Source organism: Sphaeramia orbicularis, chromosome 6, assembly GCF_902148855.1.
Source record: "Sphaeramia orbicularis chromosome 6, fSphaOr1.1, whole genome shotgun sequence".
Classification (NCBI taxonomy): domain Eukaryota; kingdom Metazoa; phylum Chordata; class Actinopteri; order Kurtiformes; family Apogonidae; genus Sphaeramia; species Sphaeramia orbicularis.
Genome location: NC_043962.1, coordinates 4,431,040 through 4,445,974, shown reverse-complemented (window position 1 = coordinate 4,445,974; position 14,935 = coordinate 4,431,040). Strand labels below are relative to the sequence as shown.

The 14,935-nt window shown below is 40.1% G+C and overlaps 1 protein-coding gene across 1 annotated transcript in view; it reads right to left on the bottom strand.

Annotated features, from left to right (window-relative positions):
* LOC115420989 (NEDD4-like E3 ubiquitin-protein ligase WWP2) overlaps positions 1-14,935 on the bottom strand; it is a 77,976-nt gene that overhangs the window by 18,558 nt on the left and 44,483 nt on the right. Inside the window, 3 exon segments of the mRNA XM_030136637.1 lie at positions 1,597-1,725; positions 3,879-3,960; positions 6,619-6,673. Of these exon segments, the coding sequence (XP_029992497.1) occupies positions 1,597-1,725; positions 3,879-3,960; positions 6,619-6,673 (266 nt within the window).

The following is a 14,935-nucleotide window of genomic DNA, read 5'->3' as shown; positions in this document are numbered from 1 at the left end:
AATAAAAGGAGGAAAATATTTACATTTACAACTTCTGCAAAAAATGTGAATAACCTGAAAATCCTGAAACTTCTGGAGAAAAATAACTGCAATTTTAACAATATTCTGCCTCAGTTTATCATTTACACATGTACATTAAAACTTACAGATCACAGTGGATCTACAAATACACAAAACATTTAGTAACAGGCAGAATATTGGTAAAATTTTGGCATAAACTGGAACTAAAATGACTTTGACACCACTGACTGTTAATATTTTAAGTATAATTTTTGCACTTTGATCCTGTGGGCAAGATTGGAACCTTTGACGAGCCAGTTTTGGCCTGTGGGCCATATGTTTGACACCATAATGCTATGAGGCTAACGTTATATAAGCTAACAGTGATTTTGCTCATTAGTGTTAATATTAATGTTAGTATCACCATCACACCAAAACGTGCCACCATGTTGTATTAGTCATATACTGACATTTTAGCGACAAATGGACGACCACCTCCAAAAAATTCACGCTGTTATTTTGTTTTTCCGGTTTGAAATGAATATAAAAATGAAAGAATTAAAGTTGCACTGATTCTGATTTCTGCAGCTATATATTCGTTTTGCAGCTGTATGTTGGTCTGTTCCCTGGTTTCTGCAGCTGTATGTTGGTCTGTTGGTCTGTTCCCTGGCCCTGGTTTCTGCAGCTGTATGTTGGTCTGTTCCCTGGCCCTGCTTTCTGCATTTATATGTTGGTCTGTTCCCTGGCCCTGGTTTCCGCAGCTGTATGTTGGTCTGTTCCCTGGCCCTGCTTTCTGCTGCTGTATGTTGGTCTGTTCCCTGGCCCTGCTTTCTGCATTTATATGTTGGTCTGTTCCCTGGCCCTGGTTTCTGTAGCTGTATGTTGGTCTGTTCCCTGGCCCTGGTTTCTGTTGCTGTATGTTGGTCTGTTCCCTGGCCCTGGTTTCTGTTGCTGTATGTTGGTCTGTTCCCTGGCCCTGGTTTCTGTAGCTGTATGTTGGTCTGTTCCCTGGCCCTGGTTTCTGTAGCTGTATACTTGTCTGTTCCCTGGACTTGGTTTTTGTAGCCGTATATTTGTCTGTTCCCTGGCCCTGGTTTCTGCAGCTGTATGTTGGTCTGTTCCCTGGCCCTGGTTTCTGTTGCTGTATGTTGGTCTTGTTCCCTGGCCCTGGTTTCTGTAGCTGTATACTTGTCTGTTCCCTGGACTTGGTTTTTGTAGCCATATATTTGTCTGTTCCCTGGCCCTGGTTTCTGCAGCTGTATGTTGGTCTGTTCCCTGGCCCTGGTTTTTGTAGCTGTATACTTGTCTGTTCCCTGGCCCTGGTTTCTGCAGCTGTATGTTGGTCTGTTCCCTGGCCCTGGTTTTTGTAGCTGTATACTTGTCTGTTCCCTGGCCCTGGTTTCTGCAGCTGTATGTTGGTCTGTTCCCTGGCCCTGGTTTCTGTAGCTGTATACTTGTCTGTTCCCTGGACTTGGTTTTTGTAGCCGTATATTTGTCTGTTCCCTGGCCCTGGTTTTTGTAGCTGTATACTTGTCTGTTCCCTGGCCGTTGGTCTGTTATGTGCTTTAGTTCTTGAAGGTCTGAGTGAATATTTACCCTGACTCAAACCCAGGTCGGGGGTCTTTAAAGGTGGTGGTGCGCGAGTTGTGGTCCACAAAATATCGGACTCCCTCGGCGGTGTACTTCATCTCCCAGCCCGGGGGCAGGGGGTGCTCCTTGATCATCCTGCAACAGGGGAGAGGGGGGGCAGTGAGCACGGTCCCGTCCAGGGGCCCCACGACCCCGGGGCCAGAGTTAACACACTTCCCCAGCCAACCTGTGGAAGTACAACCCTCCCTGGACGCTAAAAACACTGAGATGAACAGCGAGTTCAGCTCCTGTGATGAGCAGTAGGTGTGTGTTGGAGACGCCGACAGGTTTATTTATGTCAGAGTCACTTCAACACAGCTGCCGTTGGAGACTATGGTCAATTAGGGACCGAGGAGTCCAATCAGAAAGAGAAGTGAAGAAGAGCGAAGATCATTACTCGGGATGTGCATCAATGTCAAAGAAATAGAGGGTGATGTCAGAAAAATGACCAAATGAAGAGCAGATAACTGATTTAAGGATGAGTCTCTTCATTGCCATTAAATCCGATGGTGACATCAGTGCATCTGTGACCTCACTGGTGATTATTAGTTATTAATTATTAAATACTTGGTTGAATACTTGACTCTGATTGGTCAGTGATCACAGCTGTCTGTTCCTATGACATATGTAACTCCAACTACATAATTTAATGGCCTACGACAGAGGTGTCAAACTCATTTTAGTTCGCGTTCCACATTCAGCCCAATCTGATCTCAACTGGGCCGGACTAGTGAGATAATAACATATAAATAATGACAACTCCATATTTTTCTCTTTGAGTACAACGAAAGGACAATTACTTTGAATAGCCTGAACATCCATGAACCTGAAATTTCTTAAGAAAAATAAGCTCAAGTTTAACAATATTCTGCCTCAGTTTATCATTTACACATGTATATTACAACTTACAGATCGCAGTGGATCTACAAATACACAAAACATTTAGTAACACACATATGGAACTGAAAAATACAGCATTTAACTTTAACAACACTTGTCAAGACTCAGTGACACTCTTGACTACCAATGGGTTGGGTGTAATTTTTGTGCTTTGCAAATTCATCCCATGGCCAGATTGAAGCCTTTGAAGGGCCGGTTTTGGCCCACGGGCCGTATGTTTGACACCCCAGGCCTATGATCTAAATCATTAATAAAAAATGACATTGGAATATCTTCTTTATAGAATATGGTACAAAAAAACGCAGAAATTTTCAACAGATTTACATGGAAAGAATTAATCATTGGTCAGTGATTAGGCTGATTTTGTAGGGAGCGAATAATCATAGAAAATAAAAATAAAATTTGTACAATGATTGATTTGTTGAGGGTGTTCAATGTGTAATAATCATGACGATTCTGGTTTATTCTATCACATACATGGAGCTGTTTAGTTTGTTTGGAAGAGAAGAAACTAGACTGATTGAATTTGGAATCCTTTCCTGATTTTACTGTAGTTTTTATTTCTTTAATTGTATTTTTGTATTTCAGAACTTTGATTTTATGGCTTATCTGTTTTATTTTCAGGCCTCAATAGTTAACTTTTTGACCATATTATTAGTACTTTTCATCAAACATGTCACCTGGTGTAACTGCTATAGGTTCAGTGATGAAACTGAGAATGGGATTCCTCAGGGGATCGTCTCTGGCCCCATCATTTATATGTTTACATTAATGCGTTTTCAGATGTTGGTCTACAGATGTACGCTAATGGCACATTTACATTCACACTAATACTCCAAGTGACATAGTCAAATGTGAGTGGAAGACAATAACAGGAAGTTTGAGTCTATCATCGTACATTCTCTAAAAGAAATCTGATAATGGACAAAAACATCTAAACCAGGGTTTTTTGATTATCTCATTTTTCAAATGCATGTAAACACAGCAGATTCGATTATTTCAATTATCTGAACATTATTGGATTTTTATGGTCATGTCAACGGGCTCAGTGATAAATAAGCTAAAATATGTCATGGATACACCTTAGCTGTCCCAAAGGATTTGTTAGCAATAAGTAAAGACAACACTGGACTCATCCTTTAAAGCTAATATCTCAAATCATGTTCTGTGTGTGTGTATATTATTGTTTCTGCCATCATCCTAAATTGTGTATGATGTTAGTCTCCTCATCTGTCCAAGCAAACACCCAAAGCAACGTACCATCGAACAGGCAGGCGGTCATCACAAACACATGCATACACACTGACGCACACACTCGTTAGCAGTGCTTTTTCAGCCCGTGGTCTCACCCTTGGGTTCGGGGGTCGTCCCATTGCGTAGTTCGTGTGTTGTGGTTGACGAAGTACACTCTACCGTTGTCTTGACGCTTCTCTGTGGACACACAACAACACAGAAACAACACATTAGATGGCGAGTTTCAGCTGATTGATGATGTTCAGGTTTGGTGAGTTTATTATCCTTTTGGAAATTCTCTGTGGTAATAAACAGAAACAAAGACAGACATTTAACCCTTTATAGACTATTGTTGCAAGTTTGAAGCAATATTCCAGCGGTTTTCTAATGAGATCCTGCTCAACATTATTTCTGAATATACATATACATATGAATATGCATATTAATATACATACACATATCATATGCCTCGTAGCATAATTACCTAAGTCATATTTTTTCAGGTCATAGCCAATGATGAAAAATGAAGCACCAGTTTTATGAGAGTAAAGTTACACAGATATCACAATCTGGCCAAAAATATGAGTTAAGCAATTATGCTATGAGGCTAACGATATACATATACCATTTCAGTAATGGTTAATATCATGACATTCTACTGATTTTTGGATTAATCTGTATCAAAGATAAATTAATATCTATATTGCAATTATGCCTAATGTCTCTAATTTGCATCATAGCTATTAGATTAGAGACTTTATTGATCCCACAATGAGGAAATTCACTGGTGAAGGCAGCAACAGAATAAAGTGCAAGAAAAAAAGTGCAGCATAAAGATAGTGCAAAACACAAACATTATAAAATAATAATAATAGTAATAAGTAATAAAACTATACAGACTATATACATATTTACAACAGAGTGGAATTACAATGAGTTTGTATGTGCTATATTCAAATTAAATATCTCCACTTAATTTAGTATCTGCCTGGTAGCAACAATACAATTAATTCTTTTTTTTTTAACATAATTGTAAATAAATGTAGGCAGTAAGAGGCTAATGGCAGCGTCAGTTTTCAGAAACACAGAATCCAGTAATCACAGAATTCACCGTCACCACTGATGGGTCAGTTTTTAGGACGAAGGGGAAAAAAATCTTGCCACTGTGATAGAAAACCGACGAGTGTGTGTGATATTTCACTGTGGCTTCGTCTGAAATACCTCACTGTGGTTAACCTAAGGGTCTGTGGAGATAAAACCAATGATCAATAATCATATGGAACATCAGCAGGTAAAAGGGAACGTCTGAGGCAACTTCAGCGTCAATTTACTACAATGTGTAAATGCATTTGGGTATATTTCGGAGTGTGTTCGAAGTGTCTGTGGTATAGGTCACTGGTCTCCGGAGAGTGGCTGGTGCCCCATCCCCATCCTCCTCCCCCTCCTCCCTCCATCGCTGACATCTTTTTCTCATTAACAGGAGTGTGTGGAGGGTCCAGAAACAGTAGTGCTCACATTGCAATTCTTACTAGCTTTCTCCACCCCCACATTACTATCCAGGCTGAAATCAACCCCCCCCGACCCTTCTCCTTCTTCAAGTAAAACCTTTCTTTCATTTGTCACTGTCTCCAACATCTAACATTGGCCCCTCTTTTCTCCCATTTTTTCCCTTTTTGTATCTAAGCCTAAAAAAAAAAAAAAAAAAAGCAACCGCAGATGAAAAAGAGCGCGCCAGAGAAGCGAATCCGAGCCAGCGATATAATTGAGGTTTTCAACTGAGGTACCACAACATGTTGAAAAGGCATCATGGGTAGGGTTTTTTTGGATTGTGTGATGAAGTCTGTGAAAATGTCGGTGGGACAGAACCTGCCAGTGACGATTGGTTGTGAATGGATGTGTACGACACGGATCGGATTACATTACTCATTTGGGAAAACGTTGGATGATGTAGGGTCCCATCAATAATGCGGCCTCTGTAATTTGTGGATTTTAGAGTAAAGGGAGTGTGTACAGTGATAAATTGGTAGAACATGAGGAGTCCATTGAGAAGAATCCAGGAGATCCAAATTTTACCCAGATTTTCTACAGATATTAATCAAACAATTAACAAGGGATCAGCTCAGAGAGCAGAAATAGCATAAGAACTTTTTTCCCACAGAATCAGCCATGTGTCTCACAGAATATGAGGATATAAAACACTTCTATATTCCCTCATAACTGTCTGGAAATGAACATGTAGAAATGTGTAGCTGTATCTTGACAAATTAACTTGCTTTGCTGCACATTTCTGACAGAAGTTGCTAAAACCATCCACACGAGACTCCTTTTCGAATATGCAAATGAAGTCATTATATGTTGTTTTCATGTATATGTACATAAGTTTTCATGTTTTCTTCAAATCTGTTTTAATTTTAGGCACTTAAGTAAGATTATTTTGTTTGTTTGCAGCATATTTGAAATAAACTGAACTGAAATGTGAGGTTTGTAAGTTTTGACTGAAAACAGCTCATACGAGGGGGCTTCAAAAAGTTTGTGGAAAAAGAACATGGCTTAAATCACATGGACCTCAGTTTCACACAGATGGACTTAAAGGCTGGTTACAACACTTGCAGAAGTGCACTGACCTACATGGAGCATATGTTGAAAAATAAACATCATGACTTAAACCGTTTTTTTCCAACTGTCCTTTCTGAAGCCCCCTCGTACTTCGTGACTTAGTCCTGGCTGATCAGATTAATCTCAACAAGCAGGTATGAAGGAGATAGAAGCAGGTCTGGAGGCTAAGGTCAGGCCTCCGGACGGTTCCGTAACAGCTCAGAACGCCTCCTGAAATGATCTTTACAAGGTCAGACTTACCCCAACCAGGAGGCAACGGGCCCAGAGGGTCATTTTCCACCGGAGCACCAGACGGCTGAGGGAGGAAACACAAAGAAACAAATCCAGTTAGGACACCTTTCTGTCTCTGTCGTCTCTACTTCCACCTTTCTGCTTGGCTTTGTCTTTTTCCCCCTTGGTTCTGTTTGTATGAAGTCGTTCTGCTGTCGTCCGAAGGTGAACAGGAGCGAAACGTGCCGAGAAAAAAAAAAAAAAAAAGCCAAGAAGTGAGTGGAAAACCGATGTGAAACCTCAGTGAACTCACTCAGGTCGGTCTGAGCCGGAGCTGTGGGTCAGGTAGGATGACCGACAGAGGTGAGGAGAGGGGTGGTGGTGGTGGTGATGGGTGGGTGGGGGCTCCTCTCTGCTGCAGCGGTGAGGGGCGACTGACGGAGCTGGCCGGCCGGCGGCTCGTATGCCTTCCAAAAACTACACGCTCGGTAGGAGGATAAAACAACAACTCTGTTCCAATGAGCTCACTGGCTGGACACAGGCCCCACCCCCCGGCTTCCCGCTCACCTCCCTGATTCACCCAACCTCCTCCTCCTCCTCCACCCTGGCACCCCTCCTTACCCCACCCCGAGTCCTCCTCCTCCTCCTCCTCCTCCTCCTTTCTCTCGCTTTCTTCTAACGCTGCTGTGAAAGTAGGCAGGGAAGTGCGATGTCTGAGGGAACTGAGGGAACATTCATGCTTGTTCCAGACTGGACACCCCCGCCCCACCCACCTACCCACGCCTCCTCACCCACCCCGGGCTCTGACAAAAGGTACCTTTATTCACCCTGGGCCTGGAAACCACTGTGGAGTTTACTCAGCCTGCACTCATATATACACACACATATACACACAGGAAAAAAAGTGTGTGTGCCACGGTGTGGAAAGTTTATCTGTGGCAAACAGTCGGTCAGTTCTTATGTTGGAATATACAAACACGCATGAATATATTAGCCTGAGTGGAAAAGCAGCTGAAAAGACGCTTGTTAGGAATTAGCGGTCGCTGATGGGATTTCATGACCGCCGGCTGAAAGATGTTTGCCAGTTTAGGTCAAACAACTTCAACATCATTAACTGAACCACGGAATGAAGTTACAGGCCTCGCTGAAAGACAACATGTAGCAGCAAAAGCATCGATACAAAATGTTCCTGTATCTTAGAGTCCTGTGGTCTGGATGCCAGAGATCAATCTCCCAATAGAAGTGGGCGGTACTTTCACTGGAGGAGAACTCAACTCATTCAATCAAAGTCCATATATGACTTCTATCAGTGATCAATAGGAACTATATTGGTATTTGTAACCATTTACATGTTATAATCCAGCAAATTATGGACCATTATAAGTAAAACCACATTTTTCATATTTCAAAAACTCGTCAAAAATTCCAAAACAAAAATTTCTCAAAATTGTGAACAAACTTTGTAAACATTGTCCCAAGGAAGATATATATAAAATTAGAGATGAATCAGCAAAGATGGCAAAGATGAGTACAACTATGACGACAACAAAAAACACGACGAAGATGAATACGAAAACAACTGCGAAAATGATGCCGAAGACGGCAGTGTGACAAAAACGGCAACGACAAAGAGGGCAACAGCAAAGATGACGACAAAGACAATGACGCCGAAGATGACAAAGATGGCGAAAACAAAGATGACAATGATGATGACGCCGAAGACGACAACGGCAATGGAGATGAATACGAAAATGACAAAGACGATGAAGATGATGATGAGGATAACGACAACGAAGACAACAAAAAAGACAATGGCAACAACGATGAAAATACTGACAAAGACAATGACAAAGGCTATGATGAAGATGACGACAACGAAAAAAATGGGTACTTTTTTGTTTTAGTCTTAGTATTTATCAACTATAACAATAATAACTCTGCGCCTTTGCAATTTGTACAAAGAAGAATTCAGGTTAATTCTGTAAATGAAGGGAGGCTGAATTAGATTAAACTAGACAAAACTAAACCAGAACATATTCAATTTCCACCCAAGTCAAACTGACGAGTAGTGGCCTTTGATTTCGACTTCATCTGTTATACTGTTAGAGATCCATAAAAAAGTGGATGTTAAAAAGTGAAAAGGAAAGGTAGGAAAAAAACAGTGCCATATTATTTGTCAGAGTTTATTCTCAGCAGTAGATTAATCCACATTTGGTGTTCTGGGGCAGTGTATATAGAACCCACTCCAATTACACCAAAGGGTCGTTCCAAACCAGTTCAGTTGGATTTTGTTAAAAGAAACTCATTTAAAAACTTCGGTTAGGTCCAAGGAAAAGCTCTACATCACGGATGTCAAACATACAGTCCATGGGCCAAAACCGTCCCGAGTCCAATCCCTCCCATGGATGAATCAGTGAATTAGTGAATGCAAAAGTTTCACTGAAGATATTAATAATCAAGGATGTCAAAATTATTTTACTTCAGGTTCCACGTTCAGACTGATACGATCTAATGTGGGTCAGACCAGTAAAATACTATCACATAGTAATGGTTCTACAGAGAGGTGTAGTTTTTTTGCTGGTTCCCTCGATAAAAAAAAATCAGTGGGGTTTTTCCATTGGCTTCTGGATTATCCCAGAAAATCAGCTCTGACAAAAGGAAAGTGCTCAATCCAAGTGCAATTGACAAAAGTAAAAGTTTAACACAAAGTTGCACAAGGGTCGCATGACTTCAACGTCACATTCACCCAACTTCCAAAATGTTATTGGATTTTACACACTCAGTCCATGTAAATAGAGAATAAAATACATTTGCAAGAGTCCAATAAAAGAAAGGAATACATAAAGAAAATAGAGCTGGTAGCAATGGTTTTACCACGTCAAATGAATTTATTAATGCAGGAGACCAATCTCCCAATAGAAGTGGGCAGTACTTTCACTGGAGGTGAACTCAACTAATTCAAACAAAGTCCACATATGACTTCTACCAGTGATCAACAGGAACTACACTGATATCTGTAACTATTTACATGTTATAAACCATCAATATATGGAACATTATATGTAATAATTCAAAAAGTTGTCAAAAATTAAAACATCTAAATTTCTCAAAATTGTGAACAAACTTTGTAGACATTGTGCTAAGGAAGATGCATATAAAATTTGAAATGAATCCGACAAATAGTTTTGTCAGAGAAGAAGATATTTGAAGAAACTGCTAAAGAAGACGAACACAGCGCCATAACAGTAGCTCATGGCCGATCGAGTCAGCTAAAAACAGACCCCATCTATCCAAAAATGCGCTCTTGAAGAAAACATTCATAGTTTGTTAGGGAACTATTGATTTTGCAGCACAGGTAGGTCTCATTTTTTGCTGAAGGTTTAAAAAAAAACCTAAACCACCGTTTTCCAAATGAAAGCTAAAGGACCTTCAAAGGGTTTTTTTCCTTCTGAGACACGAAAGTGATGATTATTTTCTGAGAATTCATAAAGAGCAGTATTATCCACTGAATGTCAACGTCACTTTACGCACAAAAGGAAAAGTGACTGTGCCCGTTTCAAGAGGCTCTGTCATGGAAACTGTGAGGGAGCGGGGATGGAAAGGCCTGAGTGGGCACACACCAGGGTTAAAGGGTGGGTGTGTGAAAGTGTGTGTGTCACTCCCATCCACAGCCAATCTATGCCCCGGCGCCCCACCCTTATGGGTTTTCTGTGACTAAAAAAGGTAAAAGGAGAATATAATGATATAAAGACATGATGACTTCATCCTGGCTCAGACCGTTCAGCTCCTCGGCAGCTTCCAGACGGAGCGAGGCTGGACGCCGGACAAGGAGAAAAGAGAGGCTGAGAAAACAAGGGAGGGAGAAGGAAGAGTGGGAAAAGCAGCATGTTGGCACAAAAGTGTGAAATAAAGGTTGGGTGTTATAGATCTGGATGGAATATTCCATAAAGGCCTTGTTTGAAGGCCAAGCGCTGCAGGTGAAAATGGCCGATTCAGCTCGTCACATTAAACATGTTCTAATGCTTTTAGCACCGACCGAGCTTCAGCAGAAACATACACAGAAAAACAGAGACCAATGTCCCTGTATGTCAGCGTCATGTTCAATCTGAAGCAATCCCCAGTTGAATTTGTGAGGTTGTCAGGTTCTGTCTCTATGTTCCAGCCCTGTGGTCTGGATGAAAGAGATCAAACTCCCAATAGAAGTGGGCGGTACTTTCACTGGAGGAGAACTCAACTCATTCAATCAAAGTCCATATATGACTTCTATCAGTGATCAATAGGAACTATATTGATATCTGTAACCATGTACATATTATAAACCATCAGAATATGGACCATTAGAAGGAAAGGCAGATTTTAGTATTTCAAAAATGTGTAAAAAATTTTAAAATCTAAATTTCTCATAACTGTGAGGAAACTTTGTAGACATTGTCCCAAGGAAGATACAGATACAATTTTAAATGAATCCAACCAGTAGTTTTGTCAGAGAAGATGTTTGAAGAAGTTGCCAACAAAGATGACACCGGACACAGCGCCTTCACTATAAACTCATGGCCAGTGAGATTAAAAAAAAAGGTCAACTTTTACTGATGCGAAGAAAAACTGAGAGCAGAAAATGAAAACGTTGGTCTGAAAGAATCAACAGGAGGTCAGTGAGTTCATCAGCCTCAGGTCGACGCCTCATCATTTTCATTTTTGAATCCAATGTATTATCACAGTTTTTATTTCAAATATCTATGTTTAAAAAGATGAACTTTTAATATATTGTCAGATTAGATTAGACTAGACTTCAGTGATCCTATAATGGGTAAATTCACTGGTCAAAGCAACAACAGAATAAAGTGCAAGAAAAAATATCCAGCATAAAGATCGTGCAAATCATAAAATAATAAGTAATAAAACTCTAACGACTAAATACATATTTACAACAGTTGAACTGCAATATGTCAAACAGTAAATGTATTATGTTTTATTTTAATTTTGAGGGTTTATCTTCTTTTAGTTTAGCTCGTTTCATTTCATTTTAGTGTTCATGGGTGTATTTATAGTCAGTATTTGTAGATTTTTTCCAGAAAGCTGCAGTGAAACCAGAACATCAAGGTTTGTTTCACTCTATTATTTGACTTTTAATTTCTCTAAAACCTTGCTGTGTATGAATAAGATTTTAAGGTCCAGACGATGCAGAACTTTGACCCCTGTCACAGATCAATAATAGAAGGTTCCAGACATGTGTAAAGTGTGCAGATAGGTCTGGATACGATGGATTTGAGTCAGAAAACCTGGTCCAGTTCTGGTATAACTGGTCTGTTTACATGCTGGAGAAGACCCACTTTAACCCTTCGGAGTCCGTAAACGCACCGTTACGTCCAATCACAAACTGATTTAAAGGCAACGTATGAGCAGACGGAGCAGAGTCTTCATTCAACTTGTGTGAAAGTGAAGATGTTTTAAGTAAAACTGTGAAGATAATAGTGTTGAAAGGCTGAGTAAACCAGATATGATACACAACAAAGACAGAATTTTCTGCAATACTGTCATCATTTTTGTTGCAGGTTTGGTGCAGGAAGAGACGGTAAAAACATAAATGAACATGTCACAGAGTTTGATGGAAAAGTGAACAATATCAACCAATCAGACGTGTCATCTTGTGACACCTGATTGTTGTTATAAGTAGTTGTATATAGTTTTGCGAGTTGTAAAATAGTTCAATGAACATGTTTTCCCATCATTTGTGACACCAGATTGTTTTGTAAATAGTTTTCCTAAAAAAACCCTGAGGCACTATTGGCATTTTCATGCAAATAGTTGTATATAACTTTATTATTTGCTAAATTTGTAATTATTTTTAAAGTTTTCAAGGTATATGTTCATTCTAACTTAGAAAAATGCTTAGTTCAACATGTTTTTGGCAAAAAACAGTAAAGAATCAAACTTTTTCCTGCTCGGATTTCATGTTTTTTGGATGATTTTAGGTTCAGTGTGTTTAATACAACAAGTGGAAAAAAATAACAGTCAACCCAACAAGGTAATGGAAAGATATAAAGGAAAAATCTAAATGATTAAAAAAAAGTAGCCAAAATACACTCAGACTCCCTAAGGTTTAATCACATTATTTGGGTAAAACTTTGATTTCAGTCGAACTAGCACGTTTAGATGTAGTTTTAAAGTCCTGTTTTAGTCTGACTGATGCAATAATTCATTTTTTTATGTGTCATGTAAACGTACTGAGTGTGTTAGACGACTGTTAGTTTGATGGGAGGAGTTATATTAACAAAACTGCCATTATTTGAGCTGAAATATTCCAAGTTGTGCTCCCTGTCCTCTGAGTGAATAAACCACCTATAACCCGACTGTATGGAAACGTGAGCTCTGACATCTTGTGTGTAAACATGAATGAATGTGACAAGCGGCCAAGTGGATGTGTGGAACCGTTCTGTTCAGCAGCTCTGGTGATAAAACACAGGGCTAATTCAGGCGCTGCTGTTAAGGATCCTTGTTCTAAAGAGGGGAGGGGTACAGAGAGGGGGGAGGGGTGGGGGGAGGAAGAAGGAGGCGATTGAGGGAAAGGCCGACCTGAAGATGGAGGACGGAGTGACAAAAAAAGAAGAAGGAGTTGTTATCTGAAAATGAAGACAGAAAAAGGGTTTTTTTTGGCAGAGAGGATGGGTGGGGTGGAAAAGGAGAGGTAGTGGAGGTGAAAGGGGAGGGGGCTGGGGGGGGGGGGGGGGCGGAAACAGCACTTAATGACTCCGTGGCTGCTCTCTCTGGGGTTTCTAACGAGCTGCAATTACTCTGCAAACACACACAAACACAGACAACACACACACACTGAACATTCAGATCTGGACCGAAGTTCAGCCACGTTCAGTCTGAAGTCGACACCAAACGCGGTTGTACCTGCACCGGTCAAGTTTCTGACGTTAACTGTGCTTTGTTTATCACTTGTAAGCAAGAAAGATGCAAATTCAGTAAAATATCTCCATAAATGCACCACACTGGACCTTGTTATTACGTGAATTACAGGCAGAACCTATGAGAGCAGCCAGTGCCAGTCAGAAGTGACGTACCCTCGTTGTGATCAAGTGCAAGTGAACAAGCAGCAGTCAGTGAGTGAGACTGAGTTAAAGTACATGTTGGTGTTTGTGTGAGTAAACCAGTATCAGTCAGTAGTTTTCCACTGACCCTCAAATTACACATACAACTTGCATATGAAAATTTGCCTCATAGAAAATGACAATTTCGCCAAAACTCTTGTTTTTTGATTAAAACGTTTTTTGCGCTGGCAAGAGGTGGTTTTTCGGGCGTAGCGAAATTGGTATATCATGCAAAACTTCAATGGAAAGACCTTTTTCCAACCCTAAAGTAACGTGAATTTAAAAAAAAAGAATGTTGACGGACGTTACAATAAGCAAAGAAGAGTTTTAAAAGAAACATGTCGTGGTATGTGTGGACACACCAGGAAACCCAATCATTTTTCAATTTAGTACAGGATAGAGGGTTGATATATAATAATAATGAATATATCTGTAAATCAATGTGATATTTATGTTTGTTGCCATGTTTATGGAATGACTTCTCATGTCATCTTGCGATAATAAATTGTGATTTAATGGAAAAACCGACATTACGCACTTCTGTTTTTTTTTACATGTAGTAAATATCAGTAAAGTTTTGCTCATATGTCCAGTGGAAAAGGAACTAGTGAGACAGATTGACTTAAAGTATGTTTGGTGCTTGTTGTTTGTGCAGTGATAAGATTTCCACTTCACCACTGCCTCATCACTGGGTGAAAATGTGTCCTCTTATGCTGCACGGGGTCAGTACTGGTGCTGGGACAGCCCGAGAAGGAGGAAACATGCCTCTGATCATGTTTGACTGACGGAACAGTGACTTAGTACTCGCATGTACTTGACAACGGGATATAACGTAAGTTACCGGAGAAAAAATTTCAAAACGTGCTGATAGAATAGACCATGTTCTTTCCATAGTGATAACTGCTTTCACTGAGCATGCTCAGTTCACCCCCCGCCACCTGTGTAATGGGAGGGAAAAAACAGAGCAGTGAGTGAGACTGAGTGAGTGAGGTCTGGGCTTTTTTTACACTGTTTTCCTTGTGTTTTTTTGTTTTTATTGTTGTTTACAGTGTTGTGGTGATTTTCCTTTTTTTTTTTTTTACTGTGTTTTTATTGAGTTTTGACCGTGTATCTGCTTTTTGGAGTTCAACCAGGTGCCAAAAAGCAGCTGGACTGGTTTAGAAAAAAACGAGCCCAAAACAAAAACTACTGGGCCAAAATTCAAACACTTGATTCAACTTAATTCAACATCCTAAATCTTTTATTGATGTACA